Source organism: Geospiza fortis, unplaced genomic scaffold (assembly GCF_000277835.1).
Source record: "Geospiza fortis unplaced genomic scaffold, GeoFor_1.0 scaffold31, whole genome shotgun sequence".
Taxonomy (NCBI): Eukaryota; Metazoa; Chordata; class Aves; order Passeriformes; family Thraupidae; genus Geospiza; species Geospiza fortis.
The window spans coordinates 174,151-194,196 of record NW_005054483.1 but is presented as its reverse complement, the minus strand read 5'-3'; the positions used below and the strand labels follow the sequence as shown (position 1 = coordinate 194,196).

The 20,046-nt window shown below is 54.0% G+C and overlaps 1 protein-coding gene across 1 annotated transcript in view; it reads right to left on the bottom strand.

Moving 5' to 3' along the window:
- NOS1 (nitric oxide synthase 1) overlaps nt 1-20,046 on the bottom strand; it is a 54,131-nt gene that overhangs the window by 25,069 nt on the left and 9,016 nt on the right. Inside the window, exons 2-11 of the mRNA XM_005428443.2 lie at nt 15,551-15,683; nt 8,687-8,821; nt 7,501-7,646; nt 6,480-6,642; nt 5,317-5,408; nt 4,750-4,891; nt 3,100-3,239; nt 2,545-2,719; nt 1,223-1,324; nt 76-270 (exon numbers count right to left, since the gene is read on the bottom strand). Coding sequence (XP_005428500.2) covers nt 76-270; nt 1,223-1,324; nt 2,545-2,719; nt 3,100-3,239; nt 4,750-4,891; nt 5,317-5,408; nt 6,480-6,642; nt 7,501-7,646; nt 8,687-8,821; nt 15,551-15,683 — 1,423 coding nt within the window. The remainder of the gene's footprint in view (nt 1-75; nt 271-1,222; nt 1,325-2,544; nt 2,720-3,099; nt 3,240-4,749; nt 4,892-5,316; nt 5,409-6,479; nt 6,643-7,500; nt 7,647-8,686; nt 8,822-15,550; nt 15,684-20,046) is intronic.

The following is a 20,046-nucleotide window of genomic DNA, read 5'->3' as shown; positions in this document are numbered from 1 at the left end:
TCCTTCCTGCGCCTCCTGAGCTCCCTCTCCCACCCCGCCCTTGGCCACAGGCACGGTGGAGGGCGGGGACAGCACCTGGTACTCAAAGGAGGGTGTCAGGCGGTAGTTGAGCATCTCCTGGTGGAAGACGGGGGTGATGCTGCCCGACATGGGCGGCACGATCCACACCCAGTCGGCGGGACAGCCCCCCCGGCACCGGTACTCGTTCTCCATGTGCTTGATGAAGGACTCGGTGGCCGAGTGGTGATCCACGATGGTCACCTTGTCACTCTGCAGGGGGACAAGAGAGCAGAGCCAGCAGCTGTCAACACATCCCAGAGGGAGAAAAGCCAAAATTTTACATTTGGAGCTGTTTGTCACAAGTATTCCTTACTCCCGTGGTCTTTGGGGATGATCCAAGGTGGCTGCTGACCCTGGTCTTCCCAAGGGGGCTCTAAAGTGATTTGAGAATAGATGTGCTATGGGAGCCCTGTTCCCCTTGTCCTGGCCAAGCAAAGATGGGATGGGATGTATGGATGGATGGATGGATGGATGGGATGGATGGATGGATGGATGGATGGATGGATGGATGGATGGATGGATGGATGGATGGATGGATGGATGGATGGATGGATGGATGGATGGATGGATGGATGGATGGATGGATGGATGGATGGATGGATGGATGGATGGATGGATGGATGGATGGATGGATGGATGGATGGATGGATGGATGGATGGATGGATGGATGGATGGATGGATGGATGGATGGATGGATGGGATATATGGGATGGATGGGACGGATGGGATGGATGGGATGGATGGGGTGGAGCATCCTCTGCTCAGACCCTTGGGAAGCTCTTCCAGCAGGGCAGCTCCAACCCAGCTCTGGGAAGGACTCTCCCCCTTTGAAGCTGGCTTGCCAGGGACTGGTTTTGCTACTCAGCCTTTAGGTGCAGGCTGGGGGAGAGCCTGGGCCAGCTCCTGCCTCATGATAGGTCAGAAGGGCTGGATTTTCCCCTTGTTGGGATATTCCTTCTGGACCAGCAGGACTCAGGCACTGGCGGTGTTGTTTTACAACATCCAGAGTGTGGAGATTATTAAATCTCACTGCAGCAGCCCAAATTCGGGAGGCACAGCCCAGTTCCAGCCGTTGTGCTTGGGTGGATGTCTCCACTCTTGTCCCACTTGTCCCTGTGTCCCTGCAGCTGGCCCAGGCACAGCAGGGTCTGAGTGAGGTACCTGGAAGCTGTAGAGCACGGCGATGTTGATCTCCACCAGGGCCTGGTCCTTCCACAGCGAGGACGTTTTCCTCATATCCAGGTTCATTTTCTTGGCCACTTGCTGTAACAACATATGGCAGGAGGGGAAGGATTTAATGGCCAAGAAACAAGGATTGGAGAGCTCTGCTTGGGCAGAGGAACCCAGAGGAGAGGCCCAGGCTGGCACAAGGCACCCACAGGGCAGGGAAGGGCTGATGTTGTGCCTTCCTCTGGGAAGAAATCCTGCCTTTTCCTCTCCATGGCAGGAGCATGGCCTTTCCTCCTCCCTGGGCAGAGGCAGGTGGCCAAATGCTGCTGAGGAGGCCACCAGGAGCAGCTGGACACTCACCCTGCTCCCACCCCTCTGGTTTTCAGGAGACTGGGGAGGGATGGAGCCCCTCTAATAACACAACATTCCCTGGGAGGTTTTGATGGATCCAGAGCCCCTGCATGGGCACCTTCCCATGGCTTGGCTTTGTCTGTCCCAGTGTGGGCAGTCCCTGAACCACACTGGGACACACATCCCTGAGGAGCCACCAAGGGTCTCTGCACCCTTTCATGTTTCAGCACTTGGCCTCAATTGAGCACACGACCAGGTGCCTGCTGACCCCTAAGATTCTTTGGGAAGCCTGTGGGAAGCTCCACAGGGATCACGCTGGCTGTGTCAGACACTTGCTGGCCCCACAGGACACAGAGACCTTGCCGACCTCAGCAACGTGGCTCCAGGAGAATTCACAGAATTCACAGAATGACCAGGTTGGAAGAGACCTTCAAGATCATTGAGTCCAACCCAGCCCCAACACTTCAACTAAACCCTGGCACCCAGTGCCACGTCCAGGCTTTGTTAAACACATCCAGGGATGGCGACTACACCATCTTCCTGGGCAGCTGTTCCAGAACTTTATCCACTGTTTCCATGAAAATCTTTTTCCTAATATCCAACCTATATCTCCCTTGATGCAGCTTGAGGCTGTGTCCTCTGGTTCGTTCAGTTCCTGCAGAAGGAGCCCAGCCCCACCTGGCCACAGCCACCTTTCAGGAGCTGCAGAGAGTGATAAGGTCACTCCTGAGTCTCCTTTTCTCCAGGCTGAGCACCCCCAGCTCCCTCAGTCGTTCCTCTCAGTGTTTGTGTTCTCAGCCCCACTCCAGCCTCGTTGCCTCCTCTGGACGCACTCCAGCATCTCAATGTCCTTCCCAAGCTGAGGGGCCCAGAGCTGGGCCCAGAAGGGACATCCTGTGCTCTCCCAGGGTCCTGCCTGCTCCCCGGTGCCCCAGAGGCCCAGCAGGAGCAGCAGGAGGTACCTCCAGGATGTTGTAGCGGGAGTTGTCGCAGTAGTCGCGGACGCCGATCTCCGTGCCCATGTACCAGCCGCTGAAGGGGCAGGCCGAGAACTCCAAGCCCCCGATCTCCAGGAGCATGTTGGAAACGGCTGGCAGCCCGTACCACTTCAGGCCCAGGTCCTTAAACCACTCAAACCTGCCGGAGAAAAGGTCAGGATTAGGCAACCAGCTAGGAATTCCCTTCCCAGTGCAGGCAGGGGGATGGGGAGGTCACTTTGCCACCAGGGTGAAGGACTTGAGCAGAACATTTCCATCAGTACCTCCCTTTGGGGCTGTTCACAGGGACAAGGTGATTATGGAGGGGTGTAAGCCCTGGAAGACTTCAAGGCAAAGGAAACTTTTTGAGAAAATCCACCTGGATACAAGGGAAAGCCCTGAGACACGGACACAACTTCCCTGCCAACTTCACTGGAGGGAGGGTCTTGGGTGAAGCCCCCAGGCCATGGCAAGGGTGGACCCAGGGGAGCCCAGTCCTGCTGATCCCCTGGAGCAGTTCTGGGGCTGCCCCTGACTCACTTGGGGTGTCGGATGGGCACTTCCAGCACGAGCTCTGGTGGGATTTCAAAGAGCTCGGGGTCGTTGCCATTGGCTTGGAGGAGCAGGGGCAGGATATCGAAGCGCCCGTACGGAGCCTTCCAGCCTTGCTGGATGCAGATCTGCAGGGAAAATAAAGGCAGGGTTGGTGTCCCAGCTCTTCAGATGCTGTGGGCAGAGAATTGTGCCGTCCTGGGAGCAGCTCCTGGCAGGATTTCTGTCCTGGTGATTGAGCAAAGGGAGATACAAACAGGGGGTGTCCTGTCCCAGCCCACCCATGACCAAGTCAGGGGAATTTGGGCTACAAATGAGCCTGGAATTGATCCCCAGTAGGATCATGGCTTGTGCCTGTAGTGGTGAAAGAGAAAATGGGTGAGAAAAGCAGAAAAGTGACAAAACCCAGCCTTTACTCCTGGGGAAAAACCTAAGTGCGACACAAACCCAACCTCCCCATATGGGACTGCACTGGACAATCCCAACCCTCCTCCCTCTGGGGGTGCTCAGAATTCCCATGTGCTCCCAGCAGGCACGGGAAGGGTGGGTTTAATGTGGGAAATGGATTTGTAGAGAATTCTCAAAACCTGACAGAAGGCCCCCACAGTGTGCATCTGTATGCAAACCTTGAGATAAGAAATGCTGAGTTGGAAATGCCATGGAATGGGACAGACATTGTTGGGAGAGAAATGAAGCCAGAAACAAGTTTCAAAGGATGGGCTCACAAATAAGACTGGATAGTTTAGAGAAATAGAACTATGAGGGGTAATTTTAGATTATTGGCTTTAAGGCATCTACAGCATGGTGTGGCTAAAGCTCATAGGCCAAGAAGAACTTACAGTGTATTGTAATTAGGAAATAATTAGCTTCTGATTGTGATGGCGTGAATTATAACAACTGTATTGTCTCACCCTTCTCATGAAACTGAAAATGGAATAGAAGATCTTCAAACACCTCTCATTTGCCCCATCTCTCATTTATGGGGACAAGGTGATTATGGAGGGGTGTAAGCCCTGGGAGACTTCAAGGAATAGGAAACTTTCCAAGGAAATCCATCTGGATACAAGGGAAAGCCTTGAGACACGGACACAACTCCCTGGCAGCTCTGCCAGCTTCACTGGAGGGAAGACCTGGGAGAGGGTTTTGGGTGAAGCCCTGTCCTAGGGTGACGTTATGCTGCTTGTATCCTCATTTGTGTGTTCTGTTTATGCTGGATATCATGTTCTGTGCCTTCAGGACTGGCTCTGAAGAGCGAAGTTTTGTTTGCTCTCAGCCGCTCCCCCACGGCTGGCGAGAGTTTGCACCTTGTGGCTGCAGCAGCTGCCCCAGCACAGGAGGGACTGATAACAGAGCGACCACCCCCAGAGAGACTTTCTGAATTTGTCATCCTTTTCAGAGCAGTGACAGAGTGGTGTCACCCGGTATTGTTCATTTTGTGTGCTGGGGGTGCTGTGCCTGTTAAATAAACAGGTTCTTTCCGCTTCTCTCTGAGGAATCCTTCCCGAAATGGTAAGGGAAGAGGGGCTGTGTGGGTTTGCTTTCTGGAGGGGCCCCCTTTTGGAGGTTTTCTCCCAAATCTGCCCTAAAGCAGGACAAGTGGAGAAGGCTCAGGAAGAGCAGGGTCAGACAGGCTGGTACCTCGGTGAGCTCCACGTTGGCGGGGTCGCCCAGCACGGAGCCGTCGGGCTGTTTGTAGCCGGCGTAGCGGATCAGCTGCGCGTTCCAGATGCGGAAGTCGTGCTTGCTGTCCGTGCGCTGCGGGAAGATGGTGATGGCAGACCTGGGGGGGAAAGGCAGCGCTGGTGAACGCCACGAGCTGAGGGAGGGCTGAGGTGCTGGAGGAAAAGTGCTGCCACCACCTCTGGGTGTGCCCCAAGTGAGTCCCTGAGAGTTGGTGGCTCTGAATTTGGGGTGTTCCCAACTCCTGGCTGCTCACAGGGGGTTTCAGACAGATCTGGAGAGCAGTCTGAGCTCTGTGCTGGATAGGAAAGGGGAAATAATGGGAAAAACTTCCCTCTGAGGTTCCACAGGCAGCAAGAAGAGAAAGACTTGGACCAGCAAGACTCCTCCACCCCAGATCAGATCCCTCTAACCCTTCCCAGGACTGCTGCTGGCTGTGCAGTGCCCAGACCCAACTCCAGCTGGGTCTCTCCCCTCATCCAGAGGCCCTCGGATTCAAAGCCTGGTGACTCCCTGGTGGCTCACCTGAGGTTCCCCTTGTTGGTGGCGTACTTGATGTGGTTGCAGATGTAATTGAACATCCCATGGGCCGTGGTGCAGTCCCGGGCATCGAACACCTGGAACAGGGAAGCAGTTGTGGGGATGTTCCAGCTCCTAGGGCAGAGCCAGGCAGAGGAAACACAGCACATGGAGAACTCCAGGCATCACTGTGGCTTCTCAGGGATCTAAAGCTCCGTAATTATGTGTTCCCTGCCTTTGGAACACGTGGATGTCTAATCCAGCTGCCCCTTTTGCTTTGGAGAGGTGACTCATCTGCTGCTCAGGCAAAAACCTCCTCATTCCCATGCTCCCAACCTGCTGCTGTTCCTGCCTCATCCCCCAACAATTACAGAGTCTGCTCTGCTTCTCTTGTAGATCAGCACTCAAAGCTGGAGCAGGACAGGTGCCAGCCAGGGCTAAGGGACAGGGAATCACGGAATCATGGAATGGTTTGGGTTGGGACTTTTAAAGAGCATCTCATTCCACCCCCTGCCCATGGCAGGGACACCTTCCACCATCCCAGGCTGCTCCAAGCCCCGTCCAGCCTGCCCTTGGGCACTGCCAGGGATCCAGGGGCATCCATGAAAGCATGGGGAAATCAGGAAGGGGGATCAAGGGAAGTGGCTGTGCCCATTCCCTGTGTGAAGCAGCCACAGGAGCTGCTCAGCCGCACTGGATTTGTTCCAGGTTACAGGAGGAGAGGACAGCTCTGTACCAAGGGATTCCCTGGGGATCACTGATTTCCAATCCTGTTCTGTGATTCCCTTGCCAAAAGGGCACTGAGCCAAACCCTCCCCTGCTGGGTCTCAGTACTGAGGACAAATGTGTCCTGCTGCCTCTCTCCAAGTGGAGCAACAGGTTTGGGAGCAGCAGGAAAGATGTTGGAGCAGGATCTGATATTGGAAAACATCCCCTGGAGCACCAGCTTCCATTTCAGACACAGCCACCTCACCTCCCATCCCACAGACACTTTTCCAGCTCCTGCCAGCATCCCACAGCTGCTGAGGGGAGCTGTGTGTGCTGAAAACCTGCCCCTGGACCTGTGCTGTGCTTCCCAGGTGCTGGAGAGCAGGGATTTGCCTCTCCAGAACTCCAGCACACCCTTTGGCAGGAATCTCCTGGGTGTTTGTGGTGGGATTGGTGCTCACCTGCAGCTTGGACCACTGGATCCTGCCCACACAGCGCGCCGCGTTCCTCCAGGCGTGCTTGGCTCCGTAGATCAGCTCCGTGTCCCGCAGCTGGTACGTGTCAGTGGCCTCAATCTCCTTGGTCACCTCCTCCAGCCTCTCCATGTGGGCCTTGGAGCCGGATCTGGGAAGGTTGGGAGCAGAGGAGGTGGAGAGTCAGGCGGAGGGCAGGGAATGCTGCTGCTCTCCTCCTGGAATGCCTCATTCCTACACAGCCACAGGGATTGTGGGGATGGTTATCCCAGATTTGGGATAACAGGAGGGCAAGGACCGGGGGAGAGGACAGTGGCTTGTGCAAACAAACACCAGGAATGAAACTCTACTCAAGAAGCAGCTGCTGAAGGAGCACCAGAGCCTCCCCCTGCTGTGACTTACAGCAGGGGGAGGAGATCAGATCATGGAATCATGGCATGGCCTGGGCTGGAAGGGACCTTAAAACTCATCCCATCCCACCCCTGCCATGGCAGGGACACCTCCCACTGTCCCAGGCTGCTCCAGCCCCAGTGTCCAGCCTGGCCTTGGGCACTGCCAGGGATCCAGGGGCAGCCCCAGCTGCTCTGGGCACTCTGTGCCAGGGCCTGCCCACCCTGCCAGGGAACAATTCCTAATTCCCAGTATCCCATCCAGCCCTGCCCTCTGGCAGTGGGAGCCATTCCCTGTGTCCTGTCCCTCCATCCCTTGCCTCAAGTTTCTCTCCATGTTTCTTTTTGCCTCCTTCAGGCACTGGAAGGCCACACTGAGGTCACCCCAAAAGTTCTCTTTTCCAGGCTGAACAACCCCAACTCTCTCAGCCTTTCCTCCCAACAGAGCTGCTCCACCCCTCTGATAATCCTGGTGCCTCCTCTGGACTCTCTCCAGCAGCTCCAGCTCCTTCCTGTGCTGGCCCTAAATGGCGCCCAGCGTGGGGCATGAAACCAAAACCCTGGCATTGAGTCCCATGTTCTACCAACAGAGCCAGCCAGGCAGCAACAGCAGCACCCACCTCTTTATGGAGGAGTAGTACTGGTCAATGAAGTCCTTGGCCAGGAGCAGCACCTCCTCCTTGCTCCTGGTGTCCTCTGCCTTGCGGATGTGGGGGCTGGGGGTCATCACGGAGCCCATGCAGATCTGCTCGGTGCACGCCGTGGCCTGAGGGGACAGGAGGGGACAGGGATGTCCTGGAGCCACCACGGCACTGCTGGGCTGGGCTGGGGCAGTCAGCGAGCACCCACACAGAGGGTGGTGGTGTCTGACAAACAGGGACATTGCCACCTGGCTGGGGACACTGAGTGGGGACAGCCAGGCCATGTGCAGTCACCACTTGTCGCTCCTGATCCAGACAGTGGAGAGATGGGGTTCACATCCCAGCTTGGCATGAAGTCAGATGCTTTTCCTTATTTAGCCCAGATGGATTTCCCTCTCTCTGCTTATTGCACCAGATTTGAAATTCAAACCCTACTGGAGTGTCTTAGGTTGAAAGGTGTGGCTGGGGCTGTGTGTTCTGTCCCCATCTGTCAGAGCTGGGGCAGTTCTCTGCTGTCCATGGCCACTGAGTGTCCCTGCAGGGCTGATCCAATTCCAGCATCCCATGGGGAGATGCTGCGCCCAGGGGAGGAGCCAAGCATTCCTACCTGGATCCAATCTGAGCCGGGAGCAGCACAGCAGCCTTTGCCCCCTGCATGCCCAGAGGAGCAGCTTTCTGCTGCCCTGCATTGCCAGAGGGAGCCCAGGGCCCTCTGCAGCAGCCCTGGAGCTGGAGAGGAAAACTCCCCCCTTGAGCAGGATCCCTGCTCCAGCAGCAGCACAGCTGGCACTGCAGGAGGGCTGAGCCCCCATGGGATGGGGCTGTGCCACCCCCTGACACACCGGGGGCAGGGCATGGTCTGACTCTGGCAGGGGTGTTTTTTGTTTGTACTATTGCATTTGTATTTTTAATTTTCCTACTAAAGAACTGTTATTCCTATTCTGCTATCTTTACCTGAGAGCCCCTTAAATTCAAAATTATAATAGTTCAGAGGGAGGAGGTTTGCATTTTCCATCTCAGGAGAGTCTCCTGCCTTCCTTAACATACACCTGGCTTTTAAACCAAGACATGAATTCCTCCACTTCTGCATTCCTGGGTAAATCCACCTTGGAAACGGTGCCATCCACTCACCGATGGTCAGGGAATTTGGGGCAGCTCTACTCACCATGGCAGTCTTGAGGTGCAGGGTGTCATGGAGCACGGAGCCTGTCTCCCAGTTCTTGATTTTCACGAAGCGGGGGCATTTGGAAGGGCTCCCGTTGGCATTCTTGGTTGGGGACTGGCGCCCGGATGGCGGCGGCTGGAAAAGAGGGAACACCCAGCACGAGGTCAGAACCCATCAGCAAAATGCAGGAAAAGGTCCCTGTTGGAACCCTGGACATCCCTCTGGCTGTCCTGGATGGCTGGAGCTCCTGCCAGGGGGCTCAGAGACCTTGGCACAAAGCCAAAGACCCCTGTGCCTTTGATTTTGACCCATGGAAAAAATTACCCACTTTATATGAGAATTCACAGGCCACAAAAGTTTTAAGTAGAATGATAGTTAGTTTGTTACAAGACAGAAAAGTAGAATTTTGAGTTTTTAGAATAAGAGTTCAGAAGCCAAGATGGAGGGATTTTGGCGTGCCTTGTCCTCCTTCTTTCTTCTTCCTGGCCTCCATCTTCTGGGTGATGGTGGCACTTTTGGATTGGTTTAGAGTAGAAACACACTGTCTAACATTGGTGATAGGTATAGGGAAATTATTGTAAATAATGCACACATAGCTTCTAGTATAAAAAGAGAACACCACCTCTGGGGTGGTCAATGTGCCTCAGACTGACTTGCTAGACAGACCTCAGCAGGTCAGGGAAAGAATGTTACACATAACAAAGAATAAACAACAACGGCCGAAGAATCCTGACTCCTCCTTCGATCTCGGAGCTGGGAAAAAGAGACTTTCTAACACCTCAGGGTCATCTCGACCACAGAAACCCCGAGAGGTCCCAGCAACACAGCATTGTGTATGGCTGGATGGCTGTGAGGGGATGACACAGCCAGACAAGGTGTGTTATCCCAATATTTGGTGTTATTTGGGATCCTACAACGGAGCCGCCGACTTGCAGTGGAATTAAGAAGTTGTGTCTGGTTATGGGACAGCTAAACCTGTGGGAAATGAGTTAAAAACAGAGGTGGAAGTGACTTGGAGAATGTTGTGTTCAAGTTTCCCAGAGGAAGACTCTCCTCCAAAATCTGTGGGGTGTTTCTTCCCAAGGAGCATCACCTGCTCCGGTTCTGCAGGTGCCAAGCTCTGCCTGGAAGAATGAAGAGCTGAGCATCAATCTGGGCAGGCCAAAGGCATGGCTCCTCTGAGACCAATGCTGGAGAGCTTGCAGGAATGAGGATGGATAAATTATCCAAGTGGGGGGGCTGCTGAATCATGAGAAGTTGGATTTCTCCAGCCTCAGCTCCCTGACACTGCCTTGGCATGGGCTCTTCCAGCTCTCCTTGAGTTCTGTGCCAGCACGGGGAGAGCCTCAGCCAGCACAGAGCTTGTGAGGAGCAGAACTGGTTACAGGTGCTCCTTTTTGCACGTTTTCACAGATAAAACCACAATTTTCTGCCCTGGCCCTTACTCACCCCAAGCACTTACAGCTTCAAGAGCCATCAATGTCTGCCAGTGGGGACAGGGGAGCCTGCAGTGGCTCTGGGCAGCAGAGCTCTGTCTCCCAGGAACCAGATCTTACACAGGGATGTAATTCCATCACTGGAACCACGGTGCTGCTGCTGCAGCTCTCCAGGGGACGTCTGAGAGCATCCTGGCCAAAGCTGCTGCTGTTTGGCACCACTTCAAGGCTGTGCACAGCAGCTCTGGGCTGGGACTGGGTCTGTCCCTTCCTGCAACAATCCTGGGGCTGGCGTCACTTTTGAATCAACCTGGTTGTCTTGAAGCTGATGCTGCCTTCAGCAGTGTCACCTCCTTTCTGGGGGTCCTGGACTCCTGTCACCCCTGCAGCAGCAGCAGCAGCAGCAGCAGCAGCACAAATTTAAAGAAGCAAAGAGCCAGCACAGGGTGGGAGAAGCTCCTGACGCAGGAGGGAAGGCAGCAGGAGCCACAGGGATGACAGAGCAGCCCAGGCTCCAGCTCTTACTGGCTCCCACTTCACCAGGGGGTTGTTCTGCTGCTCCAAAACTCTGAGACATCAATCCTGGCTGACTCCAAGGCTGAGGCCCGGACTGAGCAGATACCTGTGCATTTGCTGGCACTGCTGGCCAGACTTTTTGCTCAGTTCTTATTTTTACAATAAGTCCAGACTTTTTTCCCCCTGGAAAACAAGGATTTCAAGCAGCCTGAGGCTCATGGTGTAATGACATACTCTGAAAACATATTCTGGGAGCGAGGGACAGAGGCTGGAGGGGAAGGCAGAGATTTACAGCCTGAATCCTCAGCAGGACCTTCTTTAGCCCTTGCAGTTTCCAAAAGCTGCTCCCTGCACGCCTCAGGCTGTGCTGCCATGGATCTCTGACATTCCTCATGTCACAGATCCCATGATTTTCCCAAGGAGTGTGTCAAAGTCTGCCCCTTCAAGCCAAATATCCACTGACCACATCTCAGCCTCCCCTCTGCACGCTGCAGAAACTGAAAAAACCTCATGCAGAGCTCAAACCCAGCAGTAAATAAGAACCTCCTCGATGTAGTCCTGCAAAACCACTATTTTTAAACTCATTTTTTTCAATTTTGAGGAGTCCAGCCTGAATCATGGCAGTGGCAGCTCCTGCTCATTTTCCCCCCCTGCTTGTTTTACTCTTCCAAGAGAATTGAATCATTCTTTAGTCACCAACATCTTCCTGCGCTCCCTGACCCACCCCGAGGACCAAAGGGGGCAATCTGCCACCTTCCCTCTGAGCCTGATTGCTCAGAGCAGCTCCCTGAGATGGGCAAAATGTGCTGAAAACAGCTCAGAAATGCAACCAAAACCAATCCTCACCTGCAGCTCCACCTGCCAGACAGAAACCGGGAGCACCAGGCAGGGAGTGTTGATTGCACCCGGCACTTTTTAATGGGAGTTTTGATCTCCTGACAAAGTGTGCTGCTAAAATACTTCTTGCTGGAGCAGGTAGGGCCCCAAAACGTGCTGGGAATGCAGATGGAGAAATGTCCCCATCCTCGGAGCAAGTGGGGGGATGCAAGGCTCAAAAATCTGGCCAAATCTGAGGCTTCAGACCTGCAGTCCCTGCCCCTTCCCTGCCCTGTCCACCACGGGAGGACAAAGGGACAGAAGGCAGGTAAGCACCACCGAGGGTTGGTGCTTCTCTGCCTGCAGTGCTCTGCCTCAAACACCCCCAAAGCTTCTCCCCTTCCCCATTTGTCTTTTCCCTGCAGGAGCTGGGCAAGCTGGAATCCTGGAATCACCGAGTCATTAAGGTCAGGAAGGGTGTCTGAGGTGGTTGATCCCAACCTCTGGGTGAGCACCAAGCTGTCAGCTGGAGCAGAGCACTGAGTGTCATTCCTTGGACACTTCCAGGGATTAATGGGACCGCATTAATCTGTTCCAGTGATGTGTGTATTCTATTTGCCATCTGCATGGAAGTTGTCTTCTGTTAATTGGGCAGCTTTCCTTATCTCTTCCACACCCAATCCTCCCTCTGGGGAGACACCTGCTGATAACAGCCATTGAATGTCCCTGCATGGCTGATAAGAACTACAGCATCCCATTGGGAGATGTGAGCCCAGAGGGAGGAGCCAGGCATTCCTACCTGGATATAATCTGGGGATTCTGGAACACCAGCACAGCTTCTCCACTGGATTTCCCAGAGGAACAGCAGCTGCCTCTTCCCCTGGATCTCCAGAGGCAGAGACTGCACCTTTCTCCAGGATCCCTGCTCCAGCAGAACCACCCCTGACACTGCAGGAGGGCTGAGCCACAATTCCAATGGGACTGCTGCCAGCACCCTGACCCACAGGGTGTCAGGTTGGGTTCTGACTCTGGCAGTGTTGTTTTAGTGTACTGCATTGTTTATTTTATCCTTTTATTTTCTTCCCTAATAAAGAACCTGTTGTTCCTGCTCCCATATCTTTGCCTGAGAGCCCCTTAATTTCAAATTTATAACAATTCAGAGGGAAGGGGTTGGCATTTTCCATTTCAGGTGAGGCTCCTGCCTTCCCTAGCAGACACCTGTCTTTTAAAGTAAGACAGCCAGTGCCTGACAACCCTCACTGGGAGAGGCCCACGGAGATGCTGAATCGTGGGACAGCAGCCAGGCTGGAGCAGAGGTGCCAGCTCTGACACCCCCATCCTGGAGCAGCTGTGGAGGAGAGAGAAGCCAGGGGAGGCTGGGAAGGAGCTGTGTGTGAGCTGGTGTGTGTGTGTGTGTGTGTGTGCTGAAACAGGAGGCAAACACTCCCCGCCGCTGCGCCAGGGAGGCTGCGTGAGATCTTTTCATGTTTTAATGAGGCAGCTGGGATCTGGGTGACTCAGGAGAGGGACAAGCCGAGAGACAACTGTGGCACACGCGTTACGCAAACAGCTCCCACCCGGAGCGTGCCGGCACTCCGCGGCTCCCGAGCTGTCTGCTCCCACAGGAGGAGCCCTGGGGGCTCCTTGGGGACACGGTGACAGCGGACATCTCTGTCCTGGGCTCTGCAGGTGCTCACCCTGCTCGGCTGAGTCCCAGCGGGGCGAGAGCAGCAGCAGCCGGGTTGTGGATTTATCTCCGTGCTGACATTTCTGTCCAGACTGCATCAGCCCCGCTCGGCTCAGAGCGTGTCCTGTGCCTCTGCTCAGCTGTAAATCACCCCCACAAGCTGCTCTGAGTCGCTTCCCCCGAGAGCCACACGGGCACAGAGCTCCTGATTGCCCTCAGGCTGCTCCCGAATCAGTCCCTGCGGGCTGGAACAGGACCTGGCACAACCTCAGCATCCTCAGCGTTAGGGCCAGGGGGATCGGGCTGCTGGGAAACCAGCGAAAAACGCCGTGTGGTTTTGTAAAAAATAACAGAGGGATGGGGATCGATGCCCAGCGGGGCTTTCAGCACCTTATTACGAGCCTCAGTGAGCATTAGCCACCTGGCCAAGTGAATCCACCCAATCCTGCTTCAAAAAAAAACCCAAGGAAAGTTCCCACTTGGCTTGACTTTCCCCAGTGTTAATAGTATTTATTGCTGCTTGAAAGAAGTTCAGCTGCCTTGACTGCACACAGCCCTGGGGAATGGCTGGGGGAAAAAACCAGACTGCTTCCAGAAAAGCAGGCGTAAGGATTCGGGGATAAGAAGGATAAAAAGAAAGCTGTGCATCCAGTGGAAAAAAAAAATAATAAAGAGTTTAATAGCAGCTTAAGACTGGCGGTTTTGGCAGCCCCAGCACAGAGAGAAATTAAGCTCTGCACACAGAAGGTTATAAAGTGCTTATAGTAACAGACACGGACACGCACGGGGCTTAGCAAAGGAGCAGGAAGACTCTGCAGAGCTGGGGCAAAGGGAGCAGCCCTGACCTGTCCCTGGGCTCAGGATCCCATGTGCTGGGACGTGGGGCTGCCCAGGGCCATCCCCCAGTGGCTGCTGCAGCTCAGGGGCGCTGCCACCGGCGTGGGGTGACACCCAGCCCAAGGGTGGCTGTGCTGCCAGGACACCTGGCCATGGTCCTGAGGTGAGGGAGGGTGGAAATGGATCCCAGCCAGGCTGGGGGCAGCCCTGCAGCCTGGCCAGGGCTGTCCAGTGCCCTGTGTGGGCATCAGCACCAGCTCAGAGGGTCTCATGTGTCCCCCATGGGTCTCTGGCACTGCCAGGCTGCAAAAGTGCATGGGAACGTCATTGCATGCAGGACTGCCAGGAGAAATGCATCCAGCCCTGGGCCCAGCACAGCAGCGACCTGGAGCTGCTGGAGAGAGCGCAGAGGAGGCACCAGAGATGCTCCAAGGGCTGGAACCCCTCTGCTCTGGAGCTGTGGCTGCCCCTGGATCCCTGGAATGTCCCAGGCCAGGTTGGACAGGGCTTGGAGCAACCTGGGACAGTGGGAGGTGTTCCTGCCATGGCAGGGGTGGCCCTGGATGATCCTGTGGGAATCTCTGTGGTCTTCAGGTCACCCATCCCTCTGCTCTGGAGCCAGGCTGGGAGAGCTGGGGGTGCTCACCTGGAGAGGAGAAGGCTCCAGGGACACCTCAGAGCCCCTTGCAGGGCCTGAAGGGGCTCCAGGAGAGCTGGAGAGGGACTGGGGACAAGGGATGGAGGGACAGGACACAGGGAATGGCTCCCACTGCCAGAGGGCAGGGATGGATGGGATATTGGGCAGGGATTGTTCCCTAGGAGGGTGGTGAGGGGCTGGGATGGAATTCCCAGAGCAGCTGGGGCTGCCCCTGGATCCCTGGCAGTGCCCAAGGCCAGGCTGGACATTGGGGCTTGGAGCAGCCTGGGACAGTGGGAGGTGTCCCTGCCATGGCAGGGAGGTGATCTCCAGTCTGGTCCCCCAGGTCCTGCCTGGATAATCCCATCAGGGAGATCCTTTAGCCCAAGCCCTGGCAGAGCTCACGCACGTCGTGTTTTCCCCGAGGTGCTCTTGGTGGCCTGGCAGGGTCTGCCTGACGTCTCTGGCTCTGCTACAAACGTGGAGTTAATCTCCTCTTGGCAAGGAAGCCTGAGAATTTATGGCCGTGGAGTGTCAGGAGATGAAAAGGCACCGTGGAAGGCATTATCTGAAGTGCTCTATTGAATTACCATCAGATGAATCCAAAGGACTTTAATGATGCAGCTTGGCCTGGTGCCACCAGAAGGGATCACACTCCCCAGGGAGGCCTCGGCGTCCTGCTCCTGGCTGGGCTCCCATCCCACGTCAGATGAGGAGCAGCATTCTCCAGTGACCTCCATTCCCTGCCTGACCCATGGCCCGTTCAGCTCCTGGCGCCAAGGGGCTCAGGGATCCATCACCTGCAGCTTTTGGGGTCACACGTTGTCCCTGCAGGTTCTCTGCGCTGTGAGAACCCACCAGGATGGGTCACATTCCCACAAACCCTGGGAATTCTGGTTTTCCCACCCAAAGCAGCCCCAGCCACGGCCTCTTACCTGCTGTCCTTCAGAGCAGGGGTTGTTCAGGACCACGGGGACGTTGCTCTTCCCCCACAGGTCCCCTGGGACACGATCGTTCTCCATCCGAGCCGGCAGAGCTTTCTGGGGATTGTTCTCCCCTTCCCTGAAACTGAAGGGTTAAAAACCTTTTTGGGGTGCTGGCACCACGGGTCCTGCTCCAGCTGCTTCCCACAGGAGCCAAAACTTGGCCACTGCTCCGTGGGAAGGGAGGGGAGGCAGAGCCTCAGCCAGGGCGATGAATCACCAAGGTGAGGACAACCCAAGCACCACGGGAGCTCCACCTCAGAGCCACAGGAGTGCCCTGTGCCCACACTGACCCTACAGCAGAGCCCCTACAGCACCCCAAAATCCCGTTGGAACCTGGGAAAACAACCCTGGGAGGTGGGGAAGGGAGGCTGGAGAAGCTGGTGGCAGAAGGAGCTTGCAGAGCAGCTCGGTGCTGGTGAGCAGGGAAGAGGAAAAACCAGCGCAGAACAAACAGGAGCTGAGCTCCCGGGAGCTCTCCCTCATCCTCCTGACCTTTCCACGTGCTGGAGTGGAAGTGACCTCAGCCAGGCAAACTGAGGAATATGTGGGATGTATTTGGGTGGAATATGGGGTGTATTAAGCTGTGCATCCAGTGGATATTTGGTGGGAATATGGGATATAGTTGGGGAGAATATGGGATATATATGAGATGAATATGGGATATAGTTGGGGGGAATATTGGGTATATTTGGGTGGAATAGGGGGTGTATTTGGGGGGAATATGGGACATATTTGGGGGAATATGGGATATATTTCGATGGAATATGGGATATATTTGGGGTGGAATATGGGATATATTTGGGGGGAATATGGGATATATCTGTGGGGAATATGGGATATATATGAGAGGAATATGGGATATATTTGAGAGAAATATGGGATATATTTGGGGGGAAATATGGGGTATATTTGGGTGGAATATGGGATATATTTGGTGGGAATATGGGATGTATTTAGGAGGAATATGGGGTATATTTGCGTGGAATATGGGATATATTTAGGTGGAATATGGGGTATATTTGGGTGGAATATGGGATATATGAGAGGAATGTGGGATATATTTGAGAGGAATATGGGATATATTTGAGAGGAATATGGGATATATTTGGGTAGAATATGGGATATATTTGGTGGGAATATGGGATATATTTGGGGGGAATATGGGACATATTTGGGGGGAATATGGGATATATTTGAGAGGAATATGGGATATATTTGGTGGGAATATGGGATATATTTAGGAGGAATATGGGATATATTTGCGTGGAATATGGGATGTATTTGGGAGGAATATGGGGTATATTTGGGTGGAATATGGGATATATTTGAGAGGAAAATGGGATATATCTGGGGGGAGTTGCTGGGGATGAGGGGAGGGCTGGGCACTGGGGACATCCCGGTGCTGGCTGCCCCAGCCCAGGCTGTGACACCGGGTGTAGCTCAGGTGTAACTCAGGTGTAGCTCAGGTGTAGCTCAGGTGTAGCTCAGGTGTAGCTCACTGCACCACACACCTTTTGGGGTGCGGGAGAGGCTCTGAAACGCCACCTGAGCTGGTGCAGAACCTCTGCCAGGTGAGCCCTCGCCAAGGAGAAAACAATCAGGGTTTAGAGAGGTGACATTCAGACAGGCAGGGGGTGGCACCTGTGTCACCAGCACCCCCAAGGCCACCAGGGAAGGGGCTCCTGGAGTGGGCAGAGCAGGGGCACGGGTCAGGATGGGCACAGGCACTGAGGAAATGCCCTCTGCAATTGTTCTGCTCCTGCTGTCAGTCCTTAAAAGCCTTCCAGGTGCCCCTGAATCAATAATGAGAATTCTCATTAACGGTGGCAGGGTTTGGGCACTGACCAAAGTAGGACATTTGCACCCAAGGCATAAATCACACCAACAGCACGCTCCTGATTCAATTTCAGGAAGACAAATAAATACAAATAAATTCAGTTTCACACTCCTTGAACTCCTTTAGCTTAAGGAAAAGACTTCATTTATAGAGCATCTCCCTGTGCTTTTCCTGTCATTTTTCTGCTTTCACAGAGCCATGCTCAGCTGCCAAAATATTTCCCTGGGCTCTGGCCACCTTCCAAACGTTGGAAAGTGGCCACCTTGGTTCGAGTGAGGAGGCACAGGTGCCCAAGGGCTGTTTCCCCTGGGATTTCTGTGCCCCTCCAGGCCATGGAAGCTGTTCCCTGGTGAGCTGGCTCCTGGGAGGATGTGAAAGGGTTTCAATCAGATAAAACACAGCTTTTAAGAAATCCCACCCAAGCACCTCAGCCAAAGGCAACAGAGATCCTGTGACCGTGTTCACAGGGGTTCTTGGATGAGGGAAGAGACGAGGATCTGACTCCATGCTTCAGAAGTCTTGATTTATTATTTTATGATATATATTGTATTAAAACTATACTAAAAGAATAGAAGAAAAGGTTTCATCAGAAGGCTGGCTAAGAATAGGAAAAGAAAGAATGATAATTGTGTCTTGGACAGAGAGTCTGAGCCAGCTCACTGTGATTGGCCATTAATTAGAAACAAATCAATGAGACCAATCACAGATCCACCTGTTGCATTCCACAGCAGCAGATAATCAATGTTCACATTTTGTTCCTGAGGCCTCTCAGCTTCTCAGGAGGAAAAATCCTAAGGAAAGGATTTTTCATGAAGAGATGTCTGCGACAAGATCCCAATCTCTGCTGCAGGGGGTGGTGATCCACAAACCCCAGAATCCACAGGGATGCACAGAGAGCCAGGGACAGGGACAGCCAGCAGCCACACATCCCTCTGTGCTCAGGGGCTCCTGCCCAGGCTGCCTCCATCCCAGTAATCCCCAGCAGGCAGGCAGCAGGGAATTAGCAGGATGAGAGCCCAGCCAGCCTGGCTGTGCCCTCGGAGCCAGCCCAGCTGTTCAATCTCCTGGAGAGCTCTCATTCATTCCCACGGCTGCACATCCCTGCCCTCCTGCCCTGATCTCGGCGTGCCAGGGGACTGGGGGAAACGGATTGGAGGATTCTCCAAAACCTGGTAGAAGGCTCACACAGCGTGCATCTGTGTGCAAACCTGGAAATAAGAAATGCTGACTTGGAAACGCCATGGAATGGGGCAGACATTGCTGGGAGAGAAATGGAGCCAGAAACAAGTTTCAGAGGATGGGCTCACAAAGAAGACTGGATAGTTTAGAGAAATAGAACTATGAAACATGCATTGAATTAAGACTTATGAAGGGTAATTTTAGATATTTGGCTTTAAAGCATTTACAGCATGGTGTGGCAAAAAGCTGATAGGCCAAGAAACTCTGATAGTGTATTGGAATTAAAAAACAGTTGGCTTGAATGACTTAAAATGGCATGAATCATAACTGTATTATACATTATCTGTATTGTCTCACCCTTCTTGTGAGACTGAAAATGGAATAAAAGTTTTTCAAACACCTCTCAGTTGCCCCATTTCTGGGTCAGAAAAGGGCATTGTGTAACAGGGACACAGAGCTGGGTCAGCACAGGGCCCCCGAGCTCCTGAAGTTGCCTCCAGCAGCTGACAGGCCCCAGCTGCTCCTCACAACAGACCCAAAATCCAGACAGAAGCACTGAATCCATAAGGGAGAGATCCCTTGATTCTCCTGGAACTTGGGACTTGGCAGAAGGAACCTGCTGGAAAACCATGGGGCCTCTCCAGGAGAAGTTTGGGATCAGCCAGAGATCCCACAGGCACCTCCAGAAGGGTCTGCAGGGCCAGTGCCAGCATGAGGGAAGCTTGGAGAGGATTCCTGGAGTCCTGGGAATCTCGTTGGGATCTCGTTGTGTGCACAGCAGCAAAGCCATGAATGGTGGCAGCCGGAGAAATCCCAGATGTCAAATGAAACTGGGCATTCATTTGGGTGGTTTGGGATTTCCAGGTCCTGCTGGAGCAGGGGTTGCTCCCATTCCTTGGCCTCAAGCACCACCTGACAGCGAGGTGCCCCATGCTGAGGGACAGGGACATCCAGGTGGGAATTACCTGGTGTCAGCACCCAGAACATCCCTCTGGCTGTCCAGGACGGCCAGGACCCTGCCAGGGGGCTCAGAAGCCCTGACACAGAGCCCAAAACACCTGTGGGTTTGATAATGACCCGTGGAGCAAATTACCAACCTTAGATGAAGATCAGCAGTACACAGCAGTTTAGGTAGAATAATAGTGAAGTTATCACGGGGTGAAAAAGTGGATTTTGGGGGTTTGGTATGGGGGTTCAGGAGGCAAGATGGAGGGAACTGGGTGTGTCCAGCCTTTCTCCTTCTTCTTCTTGGCCTCCATCTTCTGCTGTGATGCTGGCACTCACAGATTGCTTTAGAGTAGAAGCTCACTGTCTAACAGAGGTGATAGGGATTGGGAAGTTATTGTAAACATTGTACTCGTAGTTTTTAGTTTAAAGACATAACACTGCCCTGGGGGCAGGCAGAGTGCCTGGAACTGTCCTGCTGGAC